The following is an 18,617-nucleotide window of genomic DNA, read 5'->3' on the forward strand; positions in this document are numbered from 1 at the left end:
CTACCGCAGTATGCAGAGCATGGTCCCGCCCCTTACACCCCGCCCAGCCAATCACAGTACCCGGAGGAGGTTACACAGGCAGAGAAGCCTCCTGCACTGTGTAGCAGCGGCTTTCGCTATTGTCTGAGACGGCCACTGATGGAACGCAGTGAAGCGCTCATTGCTGCAGTTACAGCACCATTTTTTTCTAGCATGTGAGGCAGAAGAGCAGGTGGGCGGGAATTCAAAACAGCCGGGCGGCCCGCCCACTTAATTAGCCCTGGGGAGAACACTGCAAACCCCGTTGTACTTGGCGAAATAAATTATTCTGATTCTGTTTAAGGGTGATGTGACAGCACAACCCAATCCAGGTACCACTGGCAGTAATCCTCCTCCCGTGTCCACGCAGGCAAGGACAGGATGCTCCAGTGATCTCAGGGTGATGTCGGACATGCGGACATTCTTTAGTCCAACGCCTCGCCATAGTCCTTCCGGATCCACCCTCCACCAACGCCTGGACCGGCAGGTAGCCGACTACCTGGCCTTGAGTGTGGATGTAGACACTGCGAGCAGCGATGAAGAACCCTTGAACTACTGGTTGTGCAGGCTTGACCTGAGCCAGAGCTGTCCCAATTTGCCATCCAACTTCTCTCCTGCCCTGCCGCAAGCGTCCTGTCAGAAAGGACCTTCAGTGCAGCTGGAGGCATTGTCACTGAGAAGAGAAGTCGCCTAAGTCACGACAGTGTTCAGTACCTGACCTTTATCAAAATGAATGAGGCATGGATCCCGGAGGGCTACTGCACAACCGAAGACTAAGTCAGTCCCCACACACAGCATCTCTGCCTTCAGGCCGCTTGCCTTCTCCGCCACCACCAACAGGGTCCAGGACTCTAGGCGGATTCCTGGATTCTAGCAGCGGCCGCTTTACTCATTTTTCTGGTGCGTGTACATGCCTGCCTAATTATTCTGCCTGCACTGCGGGCGGCTGCAACAAAAAAAACAAAAGGCATGTACATGTGCCCATCCCCCTTCGTGATCATTACCTTGCCGCGGTGAAGGGGCTTGCGTATCACAATGAAGCAATGACCGCCGGCTATTTGAGTGTCTCGGATGGGGGTGGCACACAAAAGATAATAAGGTCGTTGCTTCATTGTGGTCAGACCAAATTTGATCACTGTTGTTCTATCATTGAGCTACCACAGCCCGGCGACCATATGGCCTGGTAAACCGCCACAGCCAGGGGCGGCGCTACCATTAAGGCAGAGGAGGCAGCTGCCCCAGGGCCCCAGAGCTTGTAGGGGCCCCCAGTGGCTACAAGAGGAAAAAAAATTTTTCAAATCGGCCTCATAGTTTTTGAGAAAATCGATTTTAAAGTTTCAAAGGAAAAAAAAAACACATTTAAAAACCTGCCGACTTTAATGGTTAATAACAAATCCACCTTAAATGCTAGAAGCCCTAAATTTGCAGGATATGTTAAGGAGATCATTAGGAATAAGAGGAAAAAACAATTTTCCAAAAAGACCTTATAGTTTTTGAGAAAATCGATTTTAAAGTTTAGAAGGAAAAAAGTATAGTTTTAAATGCGGTAAATGTAACTTTTAGTAGCAAACCTAACGGTAGTGTAATTTTACATGCTTCAAACGAAAGCGCAATAAATTTCCTGACGGGGTTTCCAGGGGGTCTATACGCAGCCGCAGCGCTTTGGCCAGGGATTGCTATACAGCCACAATATGGCTGTATGAAGATCTCTGGCATTTTTTCCTATTTTCCCAAATTTTTTTTATGTTTAGAGTGTGGGAATTTTTTTTTTCCTTATTATGTGGGGTTCCCCCTCCTGAAACTTTTTAACCCCTTGTCCCCCATGCAGGCTGGGATAGCCAGAATGTGGAGCTCTGACCGATTGGGGCTTCAAACCCTGACTATACCAGCTGCAGAAAAGATCCCCTAATGCCGATTTTTGTTCCGGGGTATATGTTGGGGGGGCCCCCCAGGTTTATTTTGCCCTGGGGCCCCATTGTTGCTTAAACCGGCCCTGGCCACAGCCTACACTCTGGCTATGTTGGGCACCAGTCCAGCACGGCCGTCACTACACAAACAGCTGTTTGGTGTGTCAGTGTGAAGCAGTACTCTAATTACACTCCCTGATTGATGTATTCACATGCAAGATGTTTTAAAGCACTTTAGGCCTGCAAGTTAGCATTCAATGTGATTTCGGCCCTTAAAACAATGCTTTGCGTCAAATCCAGATTTTTTTCCCCGGGACTTTTGTCGTGTATCCCACTCCGCCATGCCCCCCTCCAGATGTTAGGCCCCTTGAAACATGTTTTCCATCACTTTTGTGGGCAGCATAATTTTTTCTATTTTTCAAAGTTCGCCTCCCCATTGAAGTCTATTGCGGTTCGTGAACTTTTCCGCGAACCGAACCTCCCGCGGAAGTTCGCGAACTAGGTTCGCGAACCGAAAATCTGAGGTTCGTGACATCATTACTGGTGGTCACTATACAATGCAGAGCCCAGTCTGGTGGTCACTATACAGTGCAGAGCCCAGTCTCTGGTGGTCACTATACAATGCAGAGCCCAGTCTCTGGTGGTCACTATACAATGCAGAGCCCAGTCTCTGGTGGTCACTATACAATGCAGAGCCCAGTCTCTGGTGGTCACTATACAGTGCAGAGCCCAGTCTCTGGTGGTCACTATACAATGCAGAGCCCAGTCTCTGGTGGTCACTATACAATGCGGAGCCCAGTCTCTGGTGCTCACTATACACTGCAGAGCCCAGTCTCTGGTGGTCACTATACAGTGCAGAGCCCAGTCTCTGGTGGTCTGTATACAATGCAGAGCCCAGTGTCTGGTGGTCACTATACAGTGCAGAGCCCAGTCTCTGGTAGTCACTATACAGTGCAGAGCCCAGTCTCTGGTGGTCACTATACACTGCAGAGCCCAGTCTCTGGTGGTCACTATACAGTGCAGAGCCCAGTCTCTGGTGGTCACTATACAGTGCAGAGCCCAGTCTCTGGTGGTCACTATACAGTGCAGAGTCCGGTCACTGGTGGTCACTATACACTGCAGAGCCCAGTCACTGATGGTCACTATTCAATGCAGAGCCCGATCTCTGGTGGTCTCTATACAATGCAGAGCCCAGTCTCTGGTGGTCACTGTACAATGCAGAGCCCAGTTTCTGGTGATCACTATACAATGCAGAGCCCAGTCTCTGGTGGTCACTATACAATGCAGAGCCCAGTCTCTGGTGGTCACTATACAGTGCAGAGCCCAGTCTCTGGTGGTCACTATACAGTACAGAGCCCAGTCTCTGGTGGTCACTATACACTGCAGAGCCCAGTCTCTGGTGGTCACTATACAATGCAGAGCCCAGTCTCTGGTGGTCACTATACAGTGCAGAGCCCAGTCTCTGGTGGTCACTATACAGTGCAGAGCCCAGTCTCTGGTGGTCACTATACAATGCAGAGCCCAGTCTCTGGTGGTCACTATACAATGCAGAGCCCAGTCTCTGGTGGTCACTATACAATGCAGAGCCCAGTCTCTGGTGGTCACTATACAGTGCAGAGCCCAGTCTGTGGTGCTCACTATGCAGTGCAGAGCCCAGTCTCTGGTGGTCACTATACAGTGCAGAGCCCAGTCTCTGGTGGTCTGTATACAATGCAGAGCCCAGTGTCTGGTGGTCACTATACAATGCAGAGCCCAGTCTCTGGTAGTCACTATACAGTGCAGAGCCCAGTCTCTGGTGGTCACCATACACTGCAGAGCCCAGTCTCTGGTGGTCACTATACAGTGCAGAGCCCAGTCTCTGGTGGTCACTATACAGTGCAGAGCCCAGTCTCTAGTGGTCACTATACACTGCAGAGCCCAGTCTCTGGTGGTCACTATACAGTGCAGAGTCCGGTCACTGGTGGTCACTATTCAATGCAGAGCCCAGTAGCTGGTGGTCACTATACAGTGCAGAGCCCAGTCTCTGGTGGTCTGTATACAATGCAGAGCCCAGTGTCTGGTGGTAACTATACAGTGCAGAGCCCAGTCTCTGGTGGTCACTATACAATGCAGAGCCCAGTCTCTGGTGGTAACTATACAATGCAGAGCCCAGTCTCTGGTGGTCACTATGCAGTGCAGAGCCCAGTCACTGGTGGTCACTATTCAATGCAGAGCCCAGTAGCTGGTGGTCACTATACAGTGCAGAGCCCAGTCTCTGGTGGTCTGTATACAATGCAGAGCCCAGTGTCTGGTGGTAACTATACAGTGCAGAGCCCAGTCTCTGGTGGTCACTATACAATGCAGAGCCCAGTCTCTGGTGGTAACTATACAATGCAGAGCCCAGTCTCTGGTGGTCACTATGCAGTGCAGAGCCCAGTCTCTGGTGGTCACTATACAATGCAGACGCCGGTCTCTGGTAGTCACTATACAGTGCAGAGCCCAGTCTCTGGTGATCTGTATACAATGCAGAGCCCAGTCTCTGGTGGTCACTGTACAGTGCAGAGCCCAGTCTCTGGTGGTCTGTATATAATGCAGAGCCCGGTGTCTGGAGGGTCACTATAAAATGCAGAGCCCGGTCTCTGGTGGCCACTATACAATGCAGAGCCCAGTCTCTGGTGGTCACTATACAGTGCAGAGCCCACTCTCTGGTGGTCACTATCCAGTGAAGAGCCCAGTCTCTTGTGGTCACTATGCAGTGCAGAGCCCAGTCTCCGGTGGTCACTATACAGTGCAGAGCCCAGTCACTGGTGGTCACTATACAATGCAGTCTCTGGTGGTCATTATACAATGCAGAGCCCAGTCACTGGTGGTCACTATTCAATGCAGAGCCCAGTAGCTGGTGGTCACTATACAGTGCAGAGCCCAGTCTCTGGTGGTCTGTATACAATGCAGAGCCCAGTGTCTGGTGGTAACTATACAGTGCAGAGCCCAGTCTCTGGTGGTCACTATACAATGCAGAGCCCAGTCTCTGGTGGTAACTATACAGTGCAGAGCCCAGTCTCTGGTGGTCACTATACAATGCAGAGCCCAGTCTCTGGTGGTCACTATACAATGCAGAGCCCAGTCTCTGGTGGTCACTATGCAGTGCAGAGCCCAGTCTCTGGTGGTCACTATACAATGCAGACGCCGGTCTCTGGTAGTCACTATACAGTGCAGAGCCCAGTCTCTGGTGATCTGTATACAATGCAGATCCCAGTGTCTGGTGGTCACTATACAGTGCAGAGCCCAGTCTCTGGTGGTCACTATATAGTGGAGAGCCCAGTCTCTGGTGGTCACTATATAGTGCAGAGCCCAGTCTCTGGTGTTCACTATATAGTGCAGAACCCAGTCTCTGGTGGTCACTATACAATGCAGAGCCCGGTCTCTGGTGGTCACTATACAATGCAGAGCCCAAGTCTCTGGTAGTCACTACATAGTGCAGAGTCCAGTCTCTGGTGGTCACTATACAGTGCAGTGCCCGGTCTCTGGTGGTCACTATACAGTGCAGAGCCCAGTCTCTGATGGTCACTATACAGTGCAGAGCCCAGTCTCTGGTGGTCACTATACCATGCAGAACCCAGTCTCTGGTGGTCACTATACCATGCAGAGCCCAGTCTCTGGTGGTCACTATACAGTGCAGAGCCCAGTCTCTGGTGATCACTATACAATGCAGAGCCCAGTCTCTGGTGGTCAATATACAGTGCAGAGCCTAGTCTCTGGTGGTCACCATACAATGCAGAGCCCAGTCTCTGGTGGTCACTATATAGTGCAGAGCCTAGTCTCTGGTGGTTACTATACAGTGCAGAGCCCAGTCTCTGATGGTCACTATACAGTGCAGAGCCTAGTCTCTGGTGGTCACTATACACTGCAGAGCCCAGTCTCTGGTGGTCACTATACAGTGCAGAGCCCAGTCTCTGGTGGTCACTATACAATGCAGAGCCCAGTCTCTGGTGGTCACTATACAGTGCAGAGCCCAGTCTCTGGTGGTCACTATATAGTGCAGAGCCTAGTCTCTGGTGGTTACTATATAGTGCAGAGCCCAGTCTCTGGTGGTCACTATACAATGCAGAGTCGGGTCTCTGGTGGTCACTATACAGCGCAGAGCCCGGTCACTGGTGGTCACTATACAGTGCAGAGCCCGGTCTCTGGTGGTCACTATATAGTGCAGAGCCCAGTCTCTGGTGGTCACTATATAGTGCAGAGCCTAGTCTCTGGTGGTCACTATACAATGCAGAGCCCAGTCTCTGGTGGTCACTATACAGTGCAGAGCCCAGTCTCTGGTGGTCACTATCCAGTGCAGAGCCCAGTCTCTTGTGGACACTATACAGTGCAGAGCCCAGTCTCTGGTGGTCACTATACAGTGCAGAGCCCAGTCTCTGGAGGTCACTGTACAGTGCAGAGCCTGGTCTCTGGTGGTCACTATAGAATGCAGAGCCCAGTCTCTGGTGGTCACTATGCAGTGCAGAGCCCAGTCTCTGGTGGTCACTATACAATGCAGAGCCCAGTCTCTGGTGGTCACTATACAGTGCAGAGCCCTGTCTCTGGTGGTCACTATACAGTGCAGAGCCCAGTCTCTGGTGGTCACTATACAATGCAGAGCCCAGGTGATCACTATACAGTGCAGAGCCCGGTCTCTGGTGGTCACTATACAGTGCAGAGCCCGGTCTCTGGTGGTCACTATACAATGCAGAGCCCAGTCTCTGGTGGTCACTATGCAGTGCAGAGCCCAGTCTCTGGTGGTCACTATACAATGCAGAGCCCAGTCTCTGGTGGTCACTATACAGTGCAGAGCCCTGTCTCTGGTGGTCACTATACAGTGCAGAGCCCAGTCTCTGGTGGTCACTATACAGTGCAGAGTACAGTCTCTGGTGGTCACTATACAGTGCAGTGCCCAGTCTCTGGTGGTCACTATACAGTGCAGAGCCCAGTCTCTGGTGGTCACTATATAGTGCAGAGCCCAGTCTCTGGTGGTCACTATATAGTGCAGAGCCTAGTCTCTGGTGGTCACTATACAATGCAGAGTCCGGTCTCTGGTGGTCACTATACAATGCAGAGCCCAGTCTCTGGTGGTCACTATACAGTGCAGTGCCCAGTCTCTGGTGGTCACTATACAATGCAGAGCCCGGTCTCTGGTGGTCACTATACAGTGCAGAGCCCAGTCTTTGGCAGGGGCGGACTGACCATTAGGGCACTCGGGCACGGACCGAGGGCCCGTGGTCAGGGGGGGCCCGCCACCCGCCAGAGAAGCCTGACCAGGAGGGGAGACAGCCAGTGAAGGAGGGCAATGGGCATAGCAGCGGAGAAGGGGGGAAGTTCCCTCCCCTTCTCTCACCTTGGGACCCCCCTTCCTGGCTGTCCCCTCCGTAATCTGTAATGTGTCGGACAGCTAGAAGCGGCTGACAGCGGGCGGAGACGCTGTTCAGCCACCGGAGGGATCGCTGATCTGTGTGCAGCTAGTGTGGGCTTGAGAAGCCCAGACTAGCTGCAGACAGATCAGCGATGCCTCCGGTGGCTGAACAGCGGTAAGTCTCCGCCTGCTGTCAGCCGCTTCCAGCTGTCCGACACATTACAGATTACGGAGGGGACAGCCAGGAAGGGGGGCCCCAAGGTGAGAGAAGGGGGGGGAACTTCCCCCCTCCTCCGCTGCTATGCCCATCGCCCTCCTTCACTGGCTGTCTCCCCTCCTGGAGACACCTACAAGCCTGGCTGCTTATACTGGGGGCACTTATAGACCTAGCTACATATACTGAGGGCACCTATAGACCTGGCTATACTGGGGAGACCTATACACCTGGCTGTATATACTGGGGAGACCTATACACCTGGCTGCATATACTGGGGGCACTTATACACCTGACTACATATACTGGGGGCACTTATAGACCTAGCTACATATACTGGGGGCACCTATAAACTTGTCTATACTGGGGACACCTATACACCTGGCTGCATATACTGGGGAGACCTATACACCTGTCTACATATACTGGGGGCACTTACAGACCTGGCTATACTGGGGAGACCTATACACCTGGCTGAATATACTGGGGAGACCTATACACCTGGCTGCATATACTGGGGGCACTTACAGACCTGGCTATACTGGGGAGACCTATACACCTGGCTGCATATACTGAGGGCACTTATACACCTGACTACATATACTGGGGGCACTTATAGACCTAGCTACATATACTGGGGGCACCTATAAACCTGGCTATACTGGGGACACCTATACACCTGGCTGCATATACTGGGGAGACCTATACACCTGGCTATACTGGGGAGACCTATACACCTGGCTATACTGGGGAGACCTATACATCTGACTGCATATACTGGGGGCACCTATACACCTGGCTGCATATACTGGGGGCACCTATACACCTGGCTGCATATACTGGGGGCACCTATAGACCTGGCTATACTGGGGACACCTATACACCTGGCTACATATACTGGGGACACCTAAAGACCTGGCTATCTATACAGGAGACCCCTATAGACCTGGCTATCTTAACTGGGGACATCTATAGACCTGGCTATCTTAAATGGGGACATCTATAGACCTGGTTATCTATTCTGGGGACACCTGTAGATTAGGCTACTTATACTGGGGACACCTATAGACCTGGATACCTGCACTGGGAAAACCTATAGACCTGGATACTTCCACTGGGGATACCTTTTGACCTGGTTACCTATACTGGGGGCACCTATTTTGGCGGAACTGCTGCCAGATTAACTATTTTTGGGGAACTGCTGCTCTCAGATTAAGTGTATTTTGAGAAACAGCTGCCAGATTATGTTTATTTTTGGGGAACCGCTGCCAGATTGTGTATGATGGGGGAACTGCTGCTTCCAGATTCTGTGTATTTTGGGGGAACCACTGCTGCTACATGTATTTTTGGTGATCCGCTGCCAAATTATGTGTATTTGGGGAACCACTGCTGCCAGATTACATCTATTTTGGGGGAACGACTGCCATATTATCTGTATTTTGGAGAAACCTCTGCCAAATTGCATGGATTTTTGGTGAAATGCTGTCAGATTACATGTATTTTGGGGGGAAACACTATGGCAGAGTTCAGACTTCCCCGGCAGACCTTTTACACCACTGCTAAGGTCATGTATATTTTGCCCCACCCGTGACCACGCCCACATTCTGTTGCGTGACCACACCCATTTGTCAGTGTACGATATCTCAATATAACATATTTACTGTTGTCAATAAATGATTATATCTTAGTCTGTAAAAATATAATGTGAAAGGTGGGAAACACTGGTATGGGGGCCCCATAATCTCCTATTGCCCGGGGGCCCCATGAGTTGTCAGTCCGCCCCTGGTCTCTGGTGGTCACTATACAGTGCAGAGCCCAGTCTCTGGTGGTCACTATACAAATGCAGAGCCCAGTCTCTGGTGGTCACTATACAATGCAGAGCCCGGTCTCTGGTGGTCACTATACAGTGCAGAGCCCAGTCTCTGGTGGTCACTATACAGTGCAGAGCCCAGTCTCTGGTGGTCACTTTACAATGCAGAGCCCAGTCTCTGGTGGTCACTATACAGTGCAGAGCCCAGTCTCTGGTGGTCACTATACAGTGCAGAGCCCGGTCTCTGGTGGTCACTATACAGTGCAGAGCCCAGTCTCTGGTGGTCACTATACAGTGCAGAGACTAGTCTCTGGTGGTCACTTTACAATGCAGAGCCCAGTCTCTGGTGGTCACTATACAATGCAGAGCCCAGTCTCTGGTGGTCACTATACAGTGCAGAGCCCAGTCACTGGTGGTCACTATACAATGCAGACCCCAGTCTCTGGTGGTCACTATACAGTGCAGAGCCCGGTCTCTGGTGGTCACTATACAGTGCAGAGACTAGTCTCTGGTGGTCACTATACAATGCAGAGTCCGGTCTCTGGTGGTCACTATACAATGCAGAGCCTAGTCTCTGGTGGTCACTATACAATGCAGAGTCCGGTCTCTGGTGGTCACTATACAATGCAGAGCCCAGTCTCTGTTGGTCACTATACAGTGCAGAGCCCGGTCTCTGGTGGTCACTATACAATGCAGAGCCCAGTCTCTGGTGGTCACTATGCAGTGCAGAGCCCAGTCTCTGGTGGTCACTTTACAATGCAGAGCCCAGTCTCTGGTGGTCACTATACAATGCAGAGCCCAGTCTCTGGTGGTCACTATGCAGTGCAGAGCCCAGTCTCTGGTGGTCACTATACAGTGCAGAGTCCAGTCTCTGGTGGTCACTATACAATGCAGAGCCCAGTCACTGGTGGTCACTATACAATGCAGACCCCAGTCTCTGGTGGTCACTATATAGTGCAGAGACTAGTCTCTGGTGGTCACTATACAATGCAGAGCCCAGTCTCTGGTGGTCACTATACAGTGCAGAGCCCAGTCTCTGGAGGTCACTGTACAGTGCAGAGCCTGGTCTCTGGTGGTCACTATAGAATGCAGAGCCCAGTCTCTGGTGGTCACTATGCAGTGCAGAGCCCAGTCTCTGGTGGTCACTATACAATGCAGAGCCCAGTCTCTGGTGGTCACTATACAATGCAGAGCCCAGTCTCTGGTGATCACTATACAGTGCAGAGCCCGGTCTCTGGTGGTCACTATACAGTGCAGAGCCCGGTCTCTGGTGGTCACTATACAATGCAGAGCCCAGTCTCTGGTGGTCACTATGCAGTGCAGAGCCCAGTCTCTGGTGGTCACTATACAATGCAGAGCCCAGTCTCTGGTGGTCACTATACAGTGCAGAGCCCTGTCTCTGGTGGTCACTATACAGTGCAGAGCCCAGTCTCTGGTGGTCACTATACAGTGCAGAGTACAGTCTCTGGTGGTCACTATACAGTGCAGTGCCCAGTCTCTGGTGGTCACTATACAGTGCAGAGCCCAGTCTCTGGTGGTCACTATATAGTGCAGAGCCCAGTCTCTGGTGGTCACTATATAGTGCAGAGCCTAGTCTCTGGTGGTCACTATACAATGCAGAGTCCGGTCTCTGGTGGTCACTATACAATGCAGAGCCCAGTCTCTGGTGGTCACTATACAGTGCAGTGCCCAGTCTCTGGTGGTCACTATACAATGCAGAGCCCGGTCTCTGGTGGTCACTATACAGTGCAGAGCCCAGTCTTTGGCAGGGGCGGACTGACCATTAGGGCACTCGGGCACGGACCGAGGGCCCGTGGTCAGGGGGGGCCCGCCACCCGCCAGAGAAGCCTGACCAGGAGGGGAGACAGCCAGTGAAGGAGGGCAATGGGCATAGCAGCGGAGAAGGGGGGAAGTTCCCTCCCCTTCTCTCACCTTGGGGCCCCCCTTCCTGGCTGTCCCCTCCGTAATCTGTAATGTGTCGGACAGCTAGAAGCGGCTGACAGCGGGCGGAGACGCTGTTCAGCCACCGGAGGGATCGCTGATCTGTGTGCAGCTAGTGTGGGCTTGAGAAGCCCAGACTAGCTGCAGACAGATCAGCGATGCCTCCGGTGGCTGAACAGCGGTAAGTCTCCGCCTGCTGTCAGCCGCTTCCAGCTGTCCGACACATTACAGATTACGGAGGGGACAGCCAGGAAGGGGGGCCCCAAGGTGAGAGAAGGGGGGGGAACTTCCCCCCTCCTCCGCTGCTATGCCCATCGCCCTCCTTCACTGGCTGTCTCCCCTCCTGGAGACACCTACAAGCCTGGCTGCTTATACTGGGGGCACTTATAGACCTAGCTACATATACTGAGGGCACCTATAGACCTGGCTATACTGGGGAGACCTATACACCTGGCTGTATATACTGGGGAGACCTATACACCTGGCTGCATATACTGGGGGCACTTATACACCTGACTACATATACTGGGGGCACTTATAGACCTAGCTACATATACTGGGGGCACCTATAAACTTGTCTATACTGGGGACACCTATACACCTGGCTGCATATACTGGGGAGACCTATACACCTGTCTACATATACTGGGGGCACTTACAGACCTGGCTATACTGGGGAGACCTATACACCTGGCTGAATATACTGGGGAGACCTATACACCTGGCTGCATATACTGGGGGCACTTACAGACCTGGCTATACTGGGGAGACCTATACACCTGGCTGCATATACTGAGGGCACTTATACACCTGACTACATATACTGGGGGCACTTATAGACCTAGCTACATATACTGGGGGCACCTATAAACCTGGCTATACTGGGGACACCTATACACCTGGCTGCATATACTGGGGAGACCTATACACCTGGCTATACTGGGGAGACCTATACACCTGGCTATACTGGGGAGACCTATACATCTGACTGCATATACTGGGGGCACCTATACATCTGGCTGCATATACTGGGGGCACCTATACACCTGGCTGCATATACTGGGGGCACCTATAGACCTGGCTATACTGGGGACACCTATACACCTGGCTACATATACTGGGGACACCTAAAGACCTGGCTATCTATACAGGAGACCCCTATAGACCTGGCTATCTTAACTGGGGACATCTATAGACCTGGCTATCTTAAATGGGGACATCTATAGACCTGGTTATCTATTCTGGGGACACCTGTAGATTAGGCTACTTATACTGGGGACACCTATAGACCTGGATACCTGCACTGGGAAAACCTATAGACCTGGATACTTCCACTGGGGATACCTTTTGACCTGGTTACCTATACTGGGGGCACCTATTTTGGCGGAACTGCTGCCAGATTAACTATTTTTGGGGAACTGCTGCTCTCAGATTAAGTGTATTTTGAGAAACAGCTGCCAGATTATGTTTATTTTTGGGGAACCGCTGCCAGATTGTGTATGATGGGGGAACTGCTGCTTCCAGATTCTGTGTATTTTGGGGGAACCACTGCTGCTACATGTATTTTTGGTGATCCGCTGCCAAATTATGTGTATTTGGGGAACCACTGCTGCCAGATTACATCTATTTTGGGGGAACGACTGCCATATTATCTGTATTTTGGAGAAACCTCTGCCAAATTGCATGGATTTTTGGTGAAATGCTGTCAGATTACATGTATTTTGGGGGGAAACACTATGGCAGAGTTCAGACTTCCCCGGCAGACCTTTTACACCACTGCTAAGGTCATGTATATTTTGCCCCACCCGTGACCACGCCCACATTCTGTTGCGTGACCACACCCATTTGTCAGTGTACGATATCTCAATATAACACATTTACTGTTGTCAATAAATGATTATATCTTAGTCTGTAAAAATATAATGTGAAAGGTGGGAAACACTGGTATGGGGGCCCCATAATCTCCTATTGCCCGGGGGCCCCATGAGTTGTCAGTCCGCCCCTGGTCTCTGGTGGTCACTATACAGTGCAGAGCCCAGTCTCTGGTGGTCACTATACAAATGCAGAGCCCAGTCTCTGGTGGTCACTATACAATGCAGAGCCCGGTCTCTGGTGGTCACTATACAGTGCAGAGCCCAGTCTCTGGTGGTCACTATACAGTGCAGAGCCCAGTCTCTGGTGGTCACTTTACAATGCAGAGCCCAGTCTCTGGTGGTCACTATACAGTGCAGAGCCCAGTCTCTGGTGGTCACTATACAATGCAGAGCCCGGTCTCTGGTGGTCACTATACAGTGCAGAGCCCAGTCTCTGGTGGTCACTATACAGTGCAGAGACTAGTCTCTGGTGGTCACTTTACAATGCAGAGCCCAGTCTCTGGTGGTCACTATACAATGCAGAGCCCAGTCTCTGGTGGTCACTATACAGTGCAGAGCCCAGTCACTGGTGGTCACTATACAATGCAGACCCCAGTCTCTGGTGGTCACTATACAGTGCAGAGCCCGGTCTCTGGTGGTCACTATACAGTGCAGAGACTAGTCTCTGGTGGTCACTATACAATGCAGAGTCCGGTCTCTGGTGGTCACTATACAATGCAGAGCCTAGTCTCTGGTGGTCACTATACAATGCAGAGTCCGGTCTCTGGTGGTCACTATACAATGCAGAGCCCAGTCTCTGTTGGTCACTATACAGTGCAGAGCCCGGTCTCTGGTGGTCACTATACAATGCAGAGCCCAGTCTCTGGTGGTCACTATGCAGTGCAGAGCCCAGTCTCTGGTGGTCACTTTACAATGCAGAGCCCAGTCTCTGGTGGTCACTATACAATGCAGAGCCCAGTCTCTGTTGGTCACTATACAGTGCAGAGCCCGGTCTCTGGTGGTCACTATACAATGCAGAGCCCAGTCTCTGGTGGTCACTATGCAGTGCAGAGCCCAGTCTCTGGTGGTCACTTTACAATGCAGAGCCCAGTCTCTGGTGGTCACTATACAGTGCAGAGCCCAGTCTCTGGTGGTCACTATACAGTGCAGAGTCCAGTCTCTGGTGGTCACTATACAATGCAGAGCCCAGTCACTGGTGGTCACTATACAATGCAGACCCCAGTCTCTGGTGGTCACTATATAGTGCAGAGACTAGTCTCTGGTGGTCACTATACAATGCAGAGCCCAGTCTCTGGTGGTCACTATACAGTGCAGAGCCCAGTCTCTGGTGGTCACTATACAATGCAGAGCCCAGTCTCTGGTGGTCACTATACAGTGCAGAGTCCAGTCTCTGGTGGTCACTATACAATGCAGAGTCCGGTCTCTGGTGGTCACTATACAATGCAGATCCCAGTCTCTGGTAGTCACTATACAATGCAGAGCCCAGTCCCTGGTGGTCACTATACAGTGCAGAGCCCAGTCTCTGGTGGTCACTATACAGTACAGAGCCTAGTCTCTGGTGGTCACTATACACTGCAGAGTCCGGTCTCTGGTGGTCACTATACAATGCAGAGCCCAGTCTCTGGTAGTCACTATACAATGCAGAGCCCAGTCCCTGGTGGTCACTATACAATGCAGAGCCCAGTCTCTGGTGGTCACTATACAGTACAGAGCCTAGTCTCTGGTGGTCACTATACACTGCAGAGCCCAGTCTCTGGTGGTCACTATACAGTGCAGAGCTCGGTCTCTGGTGGTCACTATACAATGCAGAGCCCAGTCCCTGGTGGTCACTATACAATGCAGAGCCCAGTCTCTGGTGGTCACTATGCAGTGCAGAGCCCAGTCTCTGGTGGTCACTATATAGTGCAGAGACTAGTCTCTGGTGGTCACTATACAATGCAGAGCCCAGTCTCTGGTGGTCACTATACAGTGCAGAGCCCAGTCTCTGGTGGTCACTATACAGTGCAGAGCCCAGTCTCTGGTGGTCACTATACAATGCAGAGCCCAGTCTCTGGTGGTCACTATACAGTGCAGAGCCCAGTCTCTGGTGGTCACTATACAATGCAGAGCCCAGTCTCTGGTGGTCACTATACAATGCAGACCCCAGTCTCTGGTGGTCACTATACAATGCAGAGCCCAGTCTCTGGTGGTCACTATACAGTGCAGAGCCCGGTCTCTGGTGGTCACTATGCACTGCAGAGCCCAGTCTCTGGTGGTCACTATACAGTGCAGAGCCCGGTCTCTGGTGGTCACTATGCAGTGCAGAGCCCAGTCTCTGGTGGTCACTATACAGTGCAGAGCCCGGTCTCTGGTGGTCACTATACAGTGCAGAGCCCGGTCTCTGGTGGTCACTATACAATGCAGAGCTCAGTCTCTGGTGGTCACTATACAGTGCAGAGCCCAGTCTCTCGTGGTCACTGTACAGTGCAGAGCCCAGTGTCTGGTGGTCACTATACAATGCAGAGCCCAGTCTCTGGTGGTCACTATACACTGCAGAGCCCAGTCTCTGGTGGTCACTATGCAGTGCAGAGCCCAGTCTCTGGTGGTCACTATACAATGCAGAGCCCAGTCTCTGGTGGTCACTATACAGCGCAGAGCCCGGTCTCTGGTGGTCACTATACAGTGCAGAGCCCAGTCTCTGGTGGTCACTATACAATGCAGAGCCCAGTCTCTGGTGGTCACTATACAGCGCAGAGCCCGGTCTCTGGTGGTCACTATACAATGCAGAGCCCAGTCTCTGGTGGTCACTATACAGTGCAGAGCCCAGTCTCTGGTGGTCACTATACAGCGCAGAGCCCAGTCTCTGGTGGTCACTATGCAATGCAGAGACCAGCCTTTGATGAGGAAAAATGAAGAAATGTATCAAAGTGGGGAAAAAAAGGACTTTATAGTTAGAATTGTTTTGTAAATTTACTGCAGTTACCATCAAACCAAAAGATGCAGAAATAATGTGTTAGTTTCAGTTGTTTTCTTTTTTTCAGTAATGGAGCCGTCTGATTGCTGGAGTGTAGGAAGGGAGGCCACCTTTACAGCTGCCGGTAAGAAATATTGTTACTTTCTGCTCAGTATGTCATGTTTGCTCCCCATGTTGTTTGGCTGGTCACTGATGGTGTCAGATTACACTGCACAGCAATACTCACCTCTTACATCTGCACCTGTGTACCATGTGTACCCTCCTCCCTCTGTGCTCTTCTCCGCCACCATATGGACTCAGTGACTGGTCTGCTATAGTTATCCCTGCAATCTGTGCACTGTTTGTTTTTGTGTTTTGTGTACTATTGTTTATAGAGATGGGCAGAACCTCCGATTTTTGGTTTCACGAACCGGGTTCACGAACTTTCGCGAACCGCAATAGACTTCAATGGGGAGGCGAACTTGGAAAACTAGAAACACTTATGCTGGCCTGAAAAGTGATGGAAAAGATGTTTCAAGGGATCTAACACCTGGAGGGGGGCATGGCGGAGTGGGATACATGCCAAAAGTCCCGGGGAAAAATCTGGATTTGATGCAAAGCAGTGTTTTAAGGGCCAAAATCACATTGAATGCTAAATTACAGGCCTAAAGTGCTTTAAAACATCTTCCATGTGTATACATCAATCAGGTAGTGTAATTAGAGTACTGCTTCACACTGACACACCAAACTCACTGTGTAACGCACCGCAAACAGCTGATTGTGTAGTGATGGCCGTGCTGGACTACTGAGCACCATGGCGAGATTGCTCTTCCTCACTCAGTGATGTCAGGTTAGGTAATGTCTGACTGCCTTATCAACTTTCCATGGTTCTTTCTATACCATTGTTAAAGCTTACATCTATTTTTTTTTAAATTACATTTTTTACTTGCTGTTCAGTACCTGCAATGAGAATCCTATGGAGGGCAAGTCTCCCATTGTGACCAAGGGTAATGGCCGGGGGAATCACGGTTCGATTCCGGTCCGAAGTGGGAGCCTGAGACCCATGCTGTACCTGCCCTGACCATGGTTTGTAGCCCAGGCATCTGTGGTTAGATGGACCCTTGACCCAGCAGAAGACAAACCAAGTCGAAAGCATTTGCCAAGAATGTGTTATGGAGGGCAAGTCTGCCATTCATTCAACTGTGTGAAACTTTCGATGGTACTTTCTCAGCACCATGGTGACTGACCACGGGTAATGGCCGGGGAATCCATGTTCGATTCCGGTCTGGAGTGAGAGCCTAAGAAACGGCTACCACCACCACACATCCAAGGAAGGCAGCAGGCACGCTGTGGGCAAAGGAGCAGGAACGGCTTCCACCACACATCCAAGGAAGGCAGCAGGCATGGCATGCACATCCCGAGGTAGTGACCAAAAATAACAATACAGGAGGACTTTCGAGGCCCTGCTGTAATGAATAAACTTTAAATCCTTTAACGAGATTCTGTTATGGAGGTCAATGATTCCATCATCACCCTCCTTTTACAAGAATCGTTTATCGAGGGCAAGTCTGCCATTGTGACCACTGACCATGGGTAATGACCGGGTAATCCTTCCTGTACTGGTAGGATTCCGGTCTGGAGTTGAAGCCTAAGAAACGGCTACCACCACACATCTAGTACAAGAAAGGCAGCAGGCATGGCATGCCCGCCCCGAGGTAGTGACCAAAAATAACAATACAAAGCTTGTGGGTATCACAACCAGTATAGATGGCGTTGGGATGTGCCTGGATCAAGGAACTGACAGCCGAAAGTTCCAACCTTTAATGAATAAAGATGCAGACCGGCACCATCCAGTAAATGCTCTTTCACTTTAATTAGTAAAACACTGACATAACATTAACATAATAACTAACTGATTAAAGTGAAAGAGCATTTACTGGATGGTGGCGGTCTGCATCTTTATTCACAAATAATAATACAGGAGGACTTTCGAGGCCCTGATGTGTATGTGAAATGAATCAACTTTAAATCCTTTAACGAGAATCTGTTATGGAGGTCAATGATTCCATCATCACCCTCCTTTTACGAGAATCTGTTCTGGAGGGCAAGTCTGCCATCCATTCAAGTGCAAGGTATGCACTGACTGCCAGGTATAATACAATGTGCAGTCACAGATGCAGTGAAAGGTATGCAGTGACTGCAAACAGCCGTTTGTGTAGTGACGGCCGTGCTGGACTGGTGCGCACCATGACGAGAGTGCAGGTGATGGTGGCTTTACAGCCCATATGGTCGCCCGGCTGATGTAGCTGAATGACAGAACAGTGACTGTCCAGCTGATCAAATGTGGTCTGACCACAATGAAGCAACGACCTTATTACCTTTGGTGTGCCAACCCCCGAGACACTCATATAGCCGGCGATCATTGCTTCATTGTGATACGCAAGCCCCTTCACCGCGGCAAGGTAATAATCATGATGGGGAATGGGCACATGTACATGCCTTTTGTTTTGTTGTTGCAGCCGCCCGCAGTTCAGCCAGAAAAATTAGGCAGGCATG

General features: G+C 51.0%; 1 protein-coding gene across 2 annotated transcripts in view; it reads left to right on the forward strand.

The window, feature by feature from the left end:
* The window catches only part of LOC137532233 (von Willebrand factor A domain-containing protein 5A-like), a 473,069-nt gene that overhangs the window by 316,212 nt on the left and 138,240 nt on the right, over window positions 1-18,617 (forward strand). For both annotated transcript variants that reach the window (XM_068252513.1, XM_068252522.1), the window contains exon 18: window positions 16,150-16,206. In XM_068252513.1, coding sequence (XP_068108614.1) covers window positions 16,150-16,206 — 57 coding nt within the window. The remainder of the gene's footprint in view (window positions 1-16,149; window positions 16,207-18,617) is intronic.

Source organism: Hyperolius riggenbachi, chromosome 1 (assembly GCF_040937935.1).
Source record: "Hyperolius riggenbachi isolate aHypRig1 chromosome 1, aHypRig1.pri, whole genome shotgun sequence".
Taxonomy (NCBI): domain Eukaryota; kingdom Metazoa; phylum Chordata; class Amphibia; order Anura; family Hyperoliidae; genus Hyperolius; species Hyperolius riggenbachi.